This window comes from Lepidochelys olivacea, assembly GCF_965140295.1.
Source record: "Lepidochelys olivacea isolate rLepOli2 genome assembly, chromosome: 10".
Lineage (NCBI taxonomy): Eukaryota > Metazoa > Chordata > Testudines > Cheloniidae > Lepidochelys > Lepidochelys olivacea.
The window spans coordinates 43,945,556-43,961,728 of NC_140420.1; the positions used below are offsets into that span (position 1 = coordinate 43,945,556).

The window sequence follows — 16,173 nt, forward strand, 5'->3', positions numbered from 1 at the left end:
CTTTGCTGTGAGAGTAAGTATGACATTCCCCTGGTGTTATGTGGACAGGTGATCTGCTAAGTCACTCCAGTCCTTGACTCTGGGAGCCAGCCTTACCCAGCTCCACTGTGAGAACCCCCACTCCTGGGCTGTTCACGCACAGCCTCTAGCACACGGGTGAGCAAACTTTTTGGCCTGAGGGCCACATCAGGGTTGCAAAACTATATGGAGGGCCGGGTAGGGAAGGCTGTGCCTCCCCAAACAGCCTGGCCCCTGCTCCCTATCTGCCCCCTGCCACTTTCCACCCCCTGACTGCCCCCCCTCAGAATCCTTGACCCATCCAACCCCCCCCACTCCTTGTCCCCTAACCGCCCTCTGGGACCCCACCCCCTATCCAATGCCCCCTTCTCCCTGTCCCCTGACTGCCCCAACCCCTATCCACACCCCTGACAGGCCCCCTGGGGCTCCCACGTTCTATCCAACCCCCCCGTTACCCATCCCCTGACCGCCCCCTGTCTCCTGACTGTCGCCCTGGGACACCCCTGCTCCCAACCCCCTTACCATGCTGGAGCTAGTTATGCTGCTGCACGGCACGCTCAGGCTGCAGGGGAGGGGGGATAGTGGGGGAGGGGTCAGGGGCGAGCCTCCCCGGATGGAGCTCAAGGGCTGGGCAGGACGGTCCTGTGGGCTGTAGTTTGCCCACATCTGCTCTAGCATGTAAGCTGCTCACAGAACATGAGTGAGAACTTTTGGCCAGCTGCTGCTTTGACTGTGTAACCGAATGACACTAGCTAACATCTCTGGTCCCAGACACAACCCTAGGAACCTCCATCTTGCAGTGTCCACTTATGCCTGCTGGACAACCTTGTGGGAAGGGATAGCTCAGTGGTTTGAGCATTGGCCTGCTAAACCCAGGGTTGTGAGTTCAATCCTTGAGGGGGCCGTTTAGGGATCTGGGCCAAAAATTGGGGATTGGTCTTGCTTTGAGGAGGGGGTTGGACTAGATGACCTCCTGAGGTCCCTTCCAACCTTGATATTCTATGATTCTATGAGTTTGTCAGTTTAACAAATTGATATGTACCAGGCTTGTCACCCCAAGGGCAGTCTCTGACAGGCTTCAAACCAAATGCACATCTTCAGGTAGAATAAACAAACACGTTTATTAACTACAAAAGATAGATTTTAAGTGATTATAAGTCAAAGCACAAGAAGTCAGATTTGGTCAAATGAAATAAAAGCAAAATGCATTCTAAACTGATCTTAACACTTTCAATGCCCTTACAGACTTAGTTGTTTTTCACCACAGGCTGGCTGGTTGCCCTTCAGCCAGGCTCTCCCCTTTGATCAGAGCTTCAGTCGCTTGGTGGTGGTGTCTGTAGATGGAGGTGGAGGAGAGGAGAGGAAGAGCATGGCAAATGTCTCTCCCTTTTATCATGTTCTTTCTTCCCTGTTGGCTTTGCCACCCCCCTTCAGGGTCAGGTGAGCATTACCTCATCGCAGTCCCAAAATGACCAAGAGAAGGGGGGTGACTTACTTGAGAGTCCAACAGATCCTTTGTTGCTGCCTAGGCCAGCGTCCTTTGTTCCTGTGGGGCTGGGCTGGGTTTGTCCCATACATGCCCTGATGAGGTGTGAACTGCCCCTCTGTTCCTGGAGAGTTTTGCCTGGGCTTGTTTAAGCCATGAGGACACATTTTCAGCCTCATAACTATATAAATTAAATTACAACCTATAACTGGGGTGGGCAAACTTTTTGGCCCAAGGGCCACATCGGGGTTGTGAAACTGTATGGAGGGCCCGGTAGGGAAGGCTGTGCCTCCCCAAACAGCCTAGCCCCTTCCCCCTATCCGCCCCCTCCCACCCCACCCACAGGACCGTCCTGCCCAGCCCTTGAGCTCCATCCGGGGAGGCTCGCCCCTGGCCCCTCCCCCACTATCCCCCCTCCCCTGCAGCCTGAGCGTGCCGTGCAGCAGCATAACTAGCTCCAGCATGGTAAGGGGGTTGGGAGCAGGGGTGTCCCAGGGCGACAGTCAGGAGACAGGGGGCGGTCAGGGGATGGGTAACGGGGGGTTGGATAGAACGTGGGAGCCCCAGGGGGCCTGTCAGGGGTGTGGATAGGGGTTGGGGCAGTCAGGGGACAGGGAGAAGGGGGCATTGGATAGGGGGTGGGGTCCCAGAGGGCGGTTAGGGGACAAGGAGTGGGGGGGGGTTGGATGGGTCAAGGATTCTGAGGGGGGGCAGTCAGGGGGTGGAAAGTGGCAGGGGGCAGATAGGGAGCAGGGGCCAGGCTGTTTGGGGAGGCACAGCCTTCCCTACCCGGCCCTCCATATAGTTTTGCAACCCTGATGTGGCCCTCAGGCCAAAAAGTTTGCTCACCCGTGTGCTAGAGGCTGTGCGTGAACAGCCCAGGAGTGGGGGTTCTCACAGTGGAGCTGGGTAAGGCTGGCTCCCCGCCCCCTGACTGCCCCCCTCAGAATTCCCGACCCATCCAACCCCCCCTGCTCCTTGTCCCCTGACCGCCCCCTCCGGAACTCATCTGGCCTTTCCGGGCAGGGTCCTGCTGACATGTGACCTGAAGCGGGTGGGTTTTTTCCCACTTCTCGATGCAGTTAAAGCAACAAAACAAAAACAAACGAACAAAAAGGAGAAATTGAGCAATGTGGAATAAAAATCGGCCATTTTCGAAATGTTGAACTGTAAAGAGACTAATTCCTCATTATCCAGAAAGGGGAAAAATCCCTCTGTCATCTGTGTGTGATAGCTGGGTTGCCTGTCACATACATTCCCAGAAAAGATTAGGAACAGATGTTATTGAATGAACAAGCCACTCTTGTGCCCTAGTGTGAGAAGGTCTGCTGAGCGAGTTCAATGCTGCCCAGCTGGGTGACCAGTGGGTAGGTGGGGTCTCAGCACTGTCTGAGGCGCAGCCAGTCTCTCCAGAACAGGGCTATCCCTGCTCGGAGAGGAGACCTCACTCAGGACTCTTTGTGACAGTGCAGGAACTCAGGTAACTGCATCATGTAGACAATTGTAACCTTGCCCTGGCTCCCACTAACTCAGGGTTTGGAAGAGCGAGGTGGTGAATGAGAAGGTTATTTATCCTCTGAGACCAGCTTAGGGACCTAATGGCCTAATGACCTAATGACCTAATGGCCAGGGTCCACTTGACAAAAAACAAGGAAGAATCCAGGCTCTGCAGTGTATAATCCTGCAGCGTGTTCAGTGCTGTGTTGCATCAGAGGGGAAAGACTGGGAATCAGTCATGGTAATGGCCCCTAATAAGGGCTGCTGCCCCACCCAGAAGCTGATGTTTAATGCATCCATCTTCCCCCTCTCTCTCCTGCCCAGCACTCTCGCAGCAGACCAAGGTCTGGATCAGCTTCCAGTCCCAGGCTTTAATCTGCTGCCGTGTTCTCAGAGCTGTAAGCTGAATTGTTCAGAGCTTCCCTCGGCAACCTGCAAGCAGTGTTTCCTTTTGCTCACTGCTTACATGTTACTGAGTTTCCCAGTTCTCTGCTGCTAAGATCCTTAGCCCTTTGGGGTGAGTTCTCTTCTTTCCAAAGAAACCACTCCACTAGCTTTGTGTGTGTGTGTGTGTGTGGGGGGGGCTTTAGAGCCACTCTAACCACCTCCTATCCAGCCTCTCTGACGCTCAGCTTTTCATCTTATCCCACTGTCAGCTGCTAAAATGATCTCCTCCCTCCTGCTGCTCTGGCCATGTCCCGTCCCCCTCCTGTAATCCCTTCGCTGGCTTTATCTGCAAACTCCTTGCCGTCCTTCCCGCAGGACTGCACTGCCTTGCCCCTGGTTTCTGCCTGCTTTACCAGTCCTCCCCACAGGGCTGTTCCCATTGGCTCATCTCTCTCATGCTTCTGCCTTTGCCTCCTGCTCCCTGGGAGCCTGGGTGACTGACGTCCCCTCCTTGCAGTCCTAGAGTTCAAGGGCACAAGGGACCACCTGATCTCCTGTATATCACAGGCACCAACACCAACCTGCACCCACACACCAAGCCAAGTAATCCGAATGAGACCACAGTATTCCAGCCTTCTGCAGACTACACAATGGAGTGCTTCTCTGCCACACCCCACCTTTCTTCTCCAGTGCTCGCTGCTTCTGCCCAGTCTGGTCTCCGATTCAGACTTAACGTGGATATTGGCCACTCACAAGCTTCATCCGCACCCTGCTGCGAATTGCCTTTTCCTTAGAACTCCTCCCCACGTGCCTGCCTCTCTCTGCCTCTTGACTGGAGAGTGCAAGCTCTGTGGGGCAGGGTGTAGGCAGTTGGGTTCAGTGATTAGAGCTAGAGGCAGTCAGGCCTGAGGAATTAAGCCGGAATTGGTAGCCGCAGTCCAGAGCCCAGGGTTGGGCTAGAATCAGTAGCCAGGAACCGCAGGGCAGGGCAGGGTGCGGAAGTGGGGACCAGGAGCAAGGCAAGGGCCATCCTGGCACTCCCTCCAGGCTCACAAGGGGTCACAAGGTTATTGTGTGGGGTGGGGGGTCTGCGCTGTTGCTGCTGGCGGCACTGCCTCCGAGCCTGGCAGCTGGAGAACGGTGGCTGCTGGCCAGGAACCCAGCTTTGAAGGCAGCACAGAAGGAAGGATGGCATGGTGTGGTATTGCCACCCTTCCTTCTGCCCTGCTGCCTGCAGAGCTGGGCCCTCAGTCAGCAGCTGCCCCTCTCCAGCTGCCCAGCTCTGGAGGCAGAGCAGAAGTAAGGGTGGCAATACCGCAACCTCCCCCTCAAATAACCTTGTGACTCCCCTGCAATCCCCTTTTCGGTCAGGACCAGACATGCCAACCCCGCGGAAAAAACACAGAAATTGGGCTTGTTTTTGGCTTAATTGGCTTGTGAGTTGCTTGTTGGCTAGTTTTTGGCTTGTTGTAGCTTGTTGCTGCTTTTATTTTGATCAGCTCCCGGCAAGGGGGGACAAGGGGGGCAAGCAGGAGCAAGGGGCAAGCAGGGGAGAGAGTCGGGTGCACAGCAGGCCCACCACAGTCCAACTGCACACTGGGGGGATCTAGTCCCATAGAGTGTTGAGGTTCTTAGGGATTGGCTTGTTTTGGCCTTGTTTTGAAATGGGATTAGCTTGAATTTTGGCTTATTGTGAAAGTCCGGGTGCTTATTTACTGCATGAAAGTTGACAACTGTGGTCAGGACCCCCAATTTGAGAAACGCTTGTGTCCCCTGTGAAATTTGTGTAGTGTAGGGGAAAAGCACACACATAACCAGATTTCACAGAGGGAGACCAGATTTTACAGTCCGTGACGTGTTTTTCCTGGCCATGAATTTGGTAGGGCCCTAATTATTGGCTGGCTTAGCTGCTGCGATGCCAACCACATCAGTGAAAATGAGGGCAAGTTTAGTCTGCCGTCAAGTCAGCCAGTCATCGTTAAACTCTGTGGGGACCTAATGATCACAACCGTGGGCAGTGGTGAACCCCTGTTTTGTGGAGGCCAGCCTGCCGGCCCCGCCCCTTTCCCCAAGGGCCCCCGCCCCACATGCCAGAGCCCTGAAATCCTACCTCCCTAACAGGAGAAGCCCTGAGGGGCCCCCCCACAACCAGAGGAGCCCTGGCCCAGCCACATGGGTCCAAGCCACCGGCCCCCCCAACATACTACTACCAGGCCGCCGGGCTGATCTGCCAGCCCCCCCAAGTGCCAGGCCGGCCTCAGCACCACACCGAGCCACCAGCCCCCATACCCCTGACGACCCACACAGCTGAGCCACCGGCCCCCCCACCAGCACTGGCCTGAGCCACCAACCCCCCAAGTGCCAGGCCAGCCCCCCCCCCCCCAGCGCCGGCCCAAGCCGCCAGCCCCCACCCCAAGCCACTGGGCCCCTGGCCAAACCACTGGCTCTCCGCGTCCCTCCTCACTCCCCCCGCCCTGAGGAGGAGGAGGGACATGACAAGAGCAGTGGGGACCTCCGGAGGTGGGGGTGGAGTGGAGGAGGTGCAGGCAGTGGAGGCCTCGGTGAAGGGGTGGGGCTACTGCAGCCCAGGTGTCTTGTGGCGGGTGGGCAGCAGTGCCAAGTCTTCCCTGGCCTATTCTACCCACTGCCTATGATCACAACTGGATTTTGTGGTGCAGACACACACCTAAATTGCCTGACAGCGTCCTTCCTCAGCATTGCCCCGAACCGAACTGCTGTCTCCCCAGCTCCACTTTGTTAGTCCTCGTCCCAATCTCGGTGTCTTTAATTAGTCATTCACTTCCGTGCTGCTTCCTTCTGTTCCCCTGTTGTGTGTGTGGTCCCTTTTAGCCTCTGTCTGGTTGATTTCCTTGTCGCAGCTAGGAACCCAGACTCCACTGTAGTATCCAGCCGTACAAAGAGGAAGTGTCATTTCTGTGGCCTCAGGTGATAACCCTCTGCGGGCAGCCCTGGGATCGTGTTTGCTTTTGGTTTGGTAACTGCTTCATGCTGCGGCACTTCTGCCTGATAAGCCTGGTTGTAGCAGATAAGAAACTTGAATGGGAGGCAGCTGCTGCTTCCGGCAGAGGGTGGGTGGTGTTGGAAAGGGTGTCTGGGAAATGGTGTCTGTTTTACTTTATGTTCGGCCTGAGGCCGGAGTCATGGAACAGTAGGTGGGGCTGATATCGCTAGTGGTTTGGGTGATTTATAGGAGCTCACACCTGGATGACAAACTCATCCCCAAAGGAAACCTTGCATTCAAGCAGAAATGTGTGCATCACAGCCACTCCTTATTGCATCAGAGTGTCCCTCAGTTCTCTGGTCAAACAGACGTGCTTCCTCCACCTCTGTCGTGTCAATAAAATGCAAAAAACCTTAAAAATAGGCAGTGGGAGGAGGGGTAAATCTCAGCCTTTCCTCTGCTACCAAGTGAATTGACCGCTTGGATAGCAGTTGGGCTGACTGGAAAGAGCTGTAAAAGTGACCCAGCTATCTGTGAAACAGGCTAGATCCTCAGCTGGCGTGAGCCAGCGTAGCTTCAGTGACTCCTGTTGAACAATGCTTGCTTATTGACACCTGGGGAGCTGGCCCATAGCATTTCTCTCAAATGTCATTTCCCTCCAATAAGAGCCAAATGTTAAGTCTCCACTGAGCTCCAAAGCAAGGTGCCTGGTGCGGTCTCTGTCGCCCTGAGCTGTTGTTTCATATTGTAGTTTTAAAGACCATCTCTACATAAGCTTTTCTACAAGTTCAAACACTCTCCTAACAGCCAGCTCGCTTCCTCCAGCCCTTTTCCCTCTCCTGCTATTTGTTTTAGCAAGCCAGCAGGAAGAAAAGGAGTACTTGTGGCACCTTAGAGACTAACAAATTTATTTGAGCATAAGCTTTCGTGAGCTACAGCTCAGGGTAAGAGATTTCACAGGCCTGCTGAAAATGTATAGAAAGTCCATGGCTTGGGTCTGTCAGCAGCCTTAATTCTTCTGCCTATAATTCCATCAGCAGCTGCATGCAGCAGAGCAAAATACTTCGGCTGCCAATGGAAGTGGTTCGAAATGCTGAGGATTTCAAAGCCATGGAATTAGAGGCCTGTCCGCCATAGCTAATGCCGCTGCCCCCCCAACCCCCCTCGCTGGTGAACTAACAGACTTCCTGTTTTATTGTATGTCTGCAGCACAAAGCCGGTGCATGAAAAAGCAGCTTCCCTGAAGAGCTCTGAGCTCATGCACAGCCAGGAGAAACTGGAGGCGCCTCATAAGGAGAAGAGCTTGGATGCCCTGGATGGCAGGTGAGCTCTGAAATGGTTTGGATTTGTAGGGTCTGATGACAGATTAAAGTCTGAAACCATGTTGGTTGTGATCAGCTAATTAGTTCTCTGACACGCACAGGGTGGGGTTTTATTTTAAGTACTGGTTGTGAACAGCTTCCCCTGAGATGTGCTGGCCCTCTCAGTGCAGCATACCTCCCAGGGTGTGACCACATAACCTCTTCTGATCTCTTCCTCTCCCAGGGATGCAGCCACGTTCCTGCATGTTACAGCAGCAGCAGGGTCAGTGAAGGAGCTTTCTCCTGACATTCATAACTGGAGTAGGGCCTTCTAAATACACTTTTTGCATGACTCCAGTGTGCTCTGTGGGAGATCAGTGAAGGGCTGAGAAATCCTATTAAACTAGGCCGGGCCTGGCGTTTCCTGCCAAACATTTGCCCTTCTCCTTGTGTGCCAAGTTCTATCAACAACCGTAGCTGGCCCTGGCATGTGAAATGAAACCCAGCAGGTAGGAAGCTCTTGCCAGCCTTTCACAGGAGAATCCCACATTAGCAGTTAAGGGTTGGATGCTAAACATACCAAGTAATTCGCTTGACCTGTTGCTGGGTCCCTTGCTGTGATCTAGAGTAGGGTCCCAAGGCCACTCGTAGTTTTCAGTCCCCGAAGTGGGGTGAATATAAAGATTTGTATCCCATCGCACAGAGGGTCCATCTACTCCAGTGTCCTGTCTGGCGGTGGCCAGTGCTGGATGGTTCATACCTGCTACCTGGCATAACACCTTAAATTGTCCACTACTTAACCATGAGAGGAAGATTCCTACCTGACTCCAGCTAGCGTTCAGCTTATATCCTGAAATGCAAGAATTTACACCCATTATATCTTTTACCCTGGCTAGCGTCACTGCAGATGACTCATATATATGTCCAATTCTATTCCCCTGAGCTACTTGTTTGTCTCCTGCAGCAGCTAGTTTCACAGGTTAATTATACTGTGTGCACAAGGGACCAGGGGCCTGGGGCGGGGGGGGTGGGGTAGGAAGCTCCTATCGCACGGGTATTTCCTCACTTTTAATTTCAAGGGCTCTCTTATTAACTGCCCCAGGCTGAGTTCTCAGCACCATTCATTATGTTGTATACCTCTGTTGTATCTGCTCTGGGGAGAGGAGTGGGGGTGTCCAATGGATGGCTTTTCACTTAACTAGGATCTCTCTCTCTCTCTCTCTCTCTCTTGCAGTTTGCATCTGAATGAAGCTCTGAAGGATGAAGAAATAAAGAAATGTCTCAGAGAAGCGGTGAGTCGGGGGCGAAACACTGCCCGTGGTGCATTTGAACCATTACTTCAGCCTCCCAGGTGATGGCTGCCATGCGATGGGTGGCCATGTGAAGATAAGTGTTTACTGTCTTGTTGCCAGTCTGGGTCAGTGTTGGGCAAAGGCACCTTTGTGTGACTGACCAAGAGGCTCTGCAGTGCCTATAGCTGGGTGTTGACCGCTGAACAGGAACTCCTGCCCTGTGAGTGCCATACAGGGAGCAGGGTCTAGGGCCAATCCTGCTACGCATGGGGATGCTGTCTTTAGAGGTTTTGCTGCTCCCCTGAGGCCCAACCCTGCCATCTGCTGCACTTCCTGGATTCCATGGTCTCAGCCCCAGTTGGGACTCTCATCCTTCCACAACTTCTTTTGCTGCACCTGCCGCGTCCTTTCCCTTGGCATGAGCAGGATCAGGTGTATGTGCTCTTCTTCTCCCCCATGCCTGCTTGTATCTTCCGCCTTTACAAATCCAGGAGGCTATGTATTTACACTGCCAGTCCCTTTTCCTGCCACTACCAATTTCTGCACATGGGGAGAAGAGAGAATGAGGATTAGAGGCCTAAAAGTCATTCAAGTGGCTGCTCCGCTAGGGCATGCAGAATACTGTCTGACGATAAGACTGTGAGCTAGTCTGTGTGCACTGGCAGCCTTGTCTATCACAGAGCCCTCGTTGTGCCCGTGATAGCCCAGTGCACCATAGCCCACTTCCGAGAGACCACAGCCATCTCTGGGCCTGGAGCTGGTGGACCTTCCTCTGCAGCCCCTGTCAGTAACGTGACCTCTCTCCAAGAGTGCGGGAGCTGCCTCCAGTCGGCTGGACACCCAGTTCAGTTTCATTGCAGCACAGTCTAACATTGGCAGTGTTACAGAGCACGAGAGCTGGAAAGTCAGAGACGCATTTCTGCCTGAATGAGAATATACTATGGAAAGCATCATCACTTGGCTGTCCATCTCTTAGCTATGGAATATGTGTCACACTGTAACACAGGGGTCTAACCCCTATCAAAACAGCAGTGTGACTGGCTCCTGAGGGGAAAAGCCTCTGGACAGAGGGTCTGTGTGTAGCCCCTGCCCTGTAATTAGCGGGTCTCCTGCTCGCATACAGCTGTCTGCCTTTCTCAGTGATGTCTGCTTTTTGACATGATGCTCACTTGTTAGCATGGAGTCACAGTATATTTAGTTTGTGATTTGTAAGTTTACCCTGTATGGGGGGGGTGTACGTGTACATACAGAGCCATTTGAGAAATTCTGTTGCCTGTGTAGGACGGGGAAACAAATCCCTACCAATGCCCTGAGCTACTCTGCTGTAGCTTAATGAGTCTAAAGACCTGCAGTAGCACTTCATCTCCATGCGCACAAATGGCCCTATACCTGAACCGTGGCTCAAGGTGGGGAATCCGCTCCATAAAGCATAGCTCCAGAACGTGAGTTATTTACATCCACAGCATTTGGACAGCACTTGGAACTCCTGTTGAGCAAGGTGGACGTTCGTAAGAGACCATGATGCTTTGATATCATTGAGGCATTGTATATATTGCCTCGGAGACCACAGGTGGTTCACCTTTGGCCTCTCCTCAGCCACATTTTAGCCACTCAAAGCAGGTTATTTCTGCATACTCAAGAAGAGGAAGCAATACACTCATATGTAGGGAAATCCCAGTGGGAGCAGGAAGTGTTTTAAGGCAGTGTGTCGGTCACAGCTCCTCCTTATGTCTTTTAATCTTCTTCCAGGCCCGGTCTGTGGTGGGTAAATGGCTGGGTGTATGTCTACACTGCAATAAAAAACCCACTGCACCAACTCTGAGCCCAGGTCAGCTGCTAAAAAGAGCAGTGTAAACGTTTGAGCGTGGGCTGGAGCCTGGGCTCTGAGACCCTCCCCCGCTTGAGGGGCTTTAGAGCCCAGACTCCAGCCCAAGGCTGAACGTCTCCACTGTGATTTTTAGCCCAATGGCTGGAGCCACACAAGCCACAGTCAGTTGACCCGAGCCAGCCATGCCGCTGGTCTTTTACTGCAACGTAGACACATTGTAAGTGTTAACTCCTCTCTCCCCAGTGCTCCGTTTTAAGCCGGTATAGTATCCGTTGATTAAATAAAGTGGTGATAAAATTGCACTAAATCTGAGATAATTGTATTGGCTCAAAGGGCAATGAGACCTGGCGAGAGTCCATCTCAGACGGCTGCTTGGTAGGTTATATCCCGCCTCTGTGAACAGTCTAGTCTGTCCCATTAGAAAACATACATGATGGTGTGTCGCTGGCACAGTGTGTGGATAAACTTTGAGCCACGTCTTCCAAGGCAGAGTTGTTGGATCAAGCTAACCTAGGTTCCTGCTCTAGCTCACCCCACAGCACTGTGGGGTCAAACACCATGGGCCTCGTGGCTCCCCACCTATCCCTCATAACTTGCTGACCTCATTGCTGAACTTATCCTCCTCAATACTAAAGGGAATAGTTTAAAAAAGCTGCTCATTAGTCTGAACCCACAATGTATAGTGAATGTAACTGACACCAAGATGTTGCTTGATAGAGGAGAGATACCAGCTGATACAATGCTGTGATACGAATAGCTGAGTTAGCTAACAGGCTTGCATGTGGAGTTGTGAGAGAACAAGCAGGGGTGTTAAGTCACTGCAGGTAAAGAAAGCACGTGAGGGTGATCTCTGCAGTTCGCCTCTCCTGTAGATTGGAGAGGAGAAGTAAAGGGATAAGAAGGGAGGTGGAGGGAAAGGTGTCAGCAGTTAATAGTACTGAGTCGTTCCTAAGAGTGTAATGTGGTAGGAGATTCGTGAAGCCAAGGTTCTATGGGATGTAAGCTTTCTCCAGCATCTCTAAAGGTAAAGGATTCTTTATATAAGCAGAGCTTTTGAACAGGAGTTGTAGCCAGAAATGGGTCAGGTCCCCTCCAGCGATGCATTGTGGCCTCTCTAGTCCAAAATAGAGATCCCCTAGTTAGCAGTTTGCCTCAGTCCCAGTCGAAGGAAGCTCATGGCAAGCGTACTGCAAGTCAGAATCTTCATGGCATGAGATGTTGCCAGACCACATGGCAGAAGGAACCTTGTGATAACTACATTTAGAGGCAGCCAGAGGCTGAGCTGGGAACTCTCCTGGCACACACGCTCAGCACTATATAGGCTCTATCTAATAGCAGACTTGGGCGTTGTGAAGAATGGTTAGCGTTCATTAGTGAGGCTGCTGAAATGCAGACAGTGCTGATGTAACTGTGCCTTAAAGTAGCATTGGAATGTTGTAGTATGTTAACTCCTTGATGGCGCTTTCCTCATCACCCTGGATATCTGGCAGTGTGGCCTGACAGTAGTGATCCTCTGGCTGAGAGCTGCCTTTTGTCTGCTGCAGGGCAGCTACCTTTCTTATGGAGAAGGCAGATGAATGTTGGGCCATACGTGTGCAGGTTAATGCTGCTGTCTTTCCATTGATGTGGGAACATGCCTTGTAACTGCTGGTGTTGGAATAGTGTTTGTTGACAGCTACTCCTTAGTGCTGCTAAATAATACATGACAAGTGAGGTCCTTGGAGTGCCACATTGCTCAGTAAATGTGTTACCAACGTTGGCTGACTGATTCCAAATGTGTTTGTTAATAAACTGCACATCTCAGCCTTGTGCCAACAGAGCAGGGAGCATGGCACGCACAGCCCTTAATCGCACCATTTTCTCTCCCCTTTTCGTTCAGTCTTATACTGAAGTGTCATTTTAGGACTTTTTTCCATATTGTTCAAGCTTCATAACCACCGGTGGTGTTTATTCTCTGAATTCTCTGGCCAAAAGCTTTTCTGGTTGAGGTGAGCCTGTATTGCCATTTTAACACAGTATGAATCAAATAATTGCTCTCCACTTTCTCATCTAGATCAGGTACAGCATGGTCTGTGATCTGGGCATCCTTATTTGTCAGAGGTAGTGCGCAGCTGAATGCTCACAAGACCACGTGAGGGACAGGTGATGCCTCCTTCCGGCAGGTTGTCTTACATGCCGCAGTGATTGACCTCTGGGACTGTATGTGAAAAGGAGCTTTCTTCAGGAAGATGGGAGTGTTTGTGTGTGTCGTGTCCACATTGGGTGCTCAATGGCACTTCAGGCTTGGCCATGAGTTACTGCTGTGGCTTTTCTTGTTCGCTTTTGTAAAGGCAGATGAATGCTGGACAGGGCAGGCAGAGGGAAGGAGTCCTGTGGTGGAAGGCATGTCCCAGGACATGACAAGGAAGAGAGAAGAGAAAGGAAGCCCCTCATCTGATGGAAGGAGGGGCCTCTCCTCCAGGCTAAGTTCAGCGCTGGTGTGGGCAGGTCTCAGGTGGTTGAAGTCGGCGGCATTGCACCAGCTGACTCTATGGGGACCCACCTGTCTGCCGGGGTGGAGCCTGCCTGAAGAGTGACCCTCCCTGGTGCCACTGCACTTTAATCCCTCTTTAGAAAGAGGAATTACGGGTGATTCCTCATTCTGAAATAAATCTGGTCTTGTTAAAAATTAACTCCTTTGGCCTCCCTCAGGACGTGTCCTGGTTTGAATGGGCTTTCCCACTCAAATGCCGCTCTGTGTTTGGCTGAGCGTGATGGCGTACCTGGGTTTGCTCAGCCCTTGGTAAGCACACAGGTTTTCTTGCTGCTTCTGCTTTCCAGTAACTATAGAACAGTCCCAACAACTATCTCAACAGCAGCTGAGAACGAGTGAATGGAATTCAGCAGTTTGCTGAGAGAGCTTTGCCTCTGTTCCCATGTGCATCTGCGCTCGGTTTTCTTTTTTATTGAAATTCTAGCTACTGTTTGACTACTTCCCGGTTTTTTTGTTCTCTGGACCACTCAAGTCCATGGAAATACTGATTATATTAATAAAATCCAGTGTGTTACTTAAGGTAGAGGTGTTTTATGTAAACAATAAATTAGACTGAGTGTAAATGCGAGGCTGTCTGCTAGAGTAAGGCAATGTAATGAAAAAAGAAAAGGAGTACTTGTGGCACCTTAGAGACTAACCAGTTTATTTGAGCATAAGCTTTCGTGAGCTGAAGTGAGCTGTAGCTCACGAAAGCTTATGCTCAAATAAATTGGTTAGTCTCTAAGGTGCCACTAGTACTCCTTTTCTTTTTGCGAATACAGACTAACACGGCTGTTACTCTGAAACCTGTCAAAATGTAATGAAAGATACACCCGCACAGACCTGTACATCTGTGCTTGCGTCCTTACAGAAAAGTGCCAGAACTGCCTGGACGTGGCTCCCGGCTCTGGAAGGAGAGCTTGCGCTCATTGACCTGGCTGGGACAGGGAACCTAGCTGCCATCTCTCCCTCTAGAGTAGGCCCGGGAGCGGAAGAGATGGAGGAGGCAGCACAAGGAGCTGGTGCCTTTGCTCCTTCCACCTCTCTCATTTCTGGGCCCACTTCTCACGCGCGGTTGCTTTTTATTTTGTCCTCTCATCCCAAGTATTAACCCTGATATTTGCCCAGAAATCTAGGAACTTAATTTTTGGCACCAATTTTCACCATTTTTTCAAATGTTTGCAATAAACACAGATACATTCCTTGGAAATTTTAAACAAAATACAAACAGCAGAAGAAGGGCCTTGATTGCGGGAGGTTTTCATTACATGATCCTAGACCCCTGAGCAATGTGACCTCTGCAGACCTGATGCAGCTGGGCTGGCTTGTGGAGACAGAAATATTTATAAAAATAAGCTGAAGAGCATTCAGAGTATGCATCGGTGTCTAGAAGGGTTACAGGCAAGGGGCAGGGAAGGCATGCCGTTGGAACCTCCCACCCGTTGAGGTGGAACCATACAGGAAAATAATAAGATGACAGTAATAAGCAAGCAGTTTGCTTGGCATGGTAGCTCTCTGGGGCAGGGACTGTGGTTTTCCTGTTTCTGTGATGGACCTACCATGCCTTTTGTGGGGGAAAAAACAGACAGAATCTATCCTTAATTACAAGTAGTTCTACACTGGGGATGTGTAGCCAGGACTTGCTTAGTCTGACTTAGGGCCCTGGTGCTGCCTCAGTTTACCTTCCAATCACACTTTAAACCAGCCACCACATCAAAATACTGCTCCCCTTCTGGATGTGGTTAATTACTAAAGAATACCAGGCAGAACCCCCTTCCCCAGGCCCAGCAAGCCCTTCAGCAGCCATGTAGTCCTCCCTCTAGCTCAAAAGTCTTTCCAGTTGCTGATAGCCCCCTCTCCAGGTTCTCTGCCCTCTAGCTGGAGCTTCCTGCTCCTAACAGGTGTCTCTCACAGGCTGCCTGTCTGGAAGCTGTGGAGAGTTGTCGCCAGCCCTTGTCCCAGCAGCACCTCTCTGAGTGAACTCAGGCTGACCTCATATTCTCCAGCAGGCCTGATGTCTAGTCACATGCTCCTGTCCTGGTGTCATTTCCTTCACCTGGAGAGGTGAGCTAACCTTGGCACAGGCGATGCTGAGCCCCAGCTCTCTGAAAGGGCCAGCTTACCTTGTGTCTGGTGCCTGGGGTTAAGGTTGCTGTGGTCGTATGCCAAACCCAGGGCATGTAGAGCTCCTTTCAAGGGCTCCTTGTGAGTGGTTCCCAGGTCGGGTGGCTCTGGTTCAGACTCCTCTACCTGTCTCCGTGGTGGCAGGCTCTGTCAGAGGGCGTCTTCTCTGCTGGAATTCCAGCTGGTGCTACAGCCTGCCGCTTCGATCCAGGCATTCGTTGGCTGAGTGCAGATTAGCAAGGGCTGTTGGTGGAGGAGATGGCCCATGGCTGCCTGAGGGAGGGCAGGGTTCCCCCTGCGCCTTGACAAGCGAATATCATAGAATCATAGAATATCAGGGTTGGAAGGGACCCCAGAAGGTCATCTAGTCCAACCCCCTGCTCAAAGCAGGACCAATTCCCAGTTAAATCATCCCAGCCAGGGCTTTGTCAAGCCTGACCTTAAAAACCTCTAAGGAAGGAGATTCTACCACCTCCCTAGGTAACGCATTCCAGTGTTTCACCACCCTCTTAGTGAAAAAGTTTTTCCTAATATCCAATCTAAACCTCCCCCACTGCAACTTGAGACCATTACTCCTCGTTCTGTCATCTGCTACCATTGAGAACAGTCTAGAGCCATCCTCTTTGGAACCCCCTTTCAGGTAGTTGAAAGCAGCTATCAAATCCCCCCTCATTCTTCTCTTCTGCAGGCTAAACAATCCCAGCTCCCTCAGCCTCTCCTCATAACTCATGTGTTCCAGTCCCCTAATCATTTTTGTTGCCCTTCG

The 16,173-nt window shown here is 51.7% G+C and overlaps 1 protein-coding gene across 1 annotated transcript in view; it reads left to right on the plus strand.

Annotated features, from left to right (window-relative positions):
* The window catches only part of GRAMD2A (GRAM domain containing 2A), an 82,954-nt gene that overhangs the window by 32,678 nt on the left and 34,103 nt on the right, over positions 1-16,173 (plus strand). Inside the window, exons 2-3 of the mRNA XM_084640916.1 lie at positions 7,560-7,673; positions 8,886-8,943. Coding sequence (XP_084497042.1) covers positions 7,609-7,673; positions 8,886-8,943 — 123 coding nt within the window. The 5' untranslated portion in view covers positions 7,560-7,608. The remainder of the gene's footprint in view (positions 1-7,559; positions 7,674-8,885; positions 8,944-16,173) is intronic.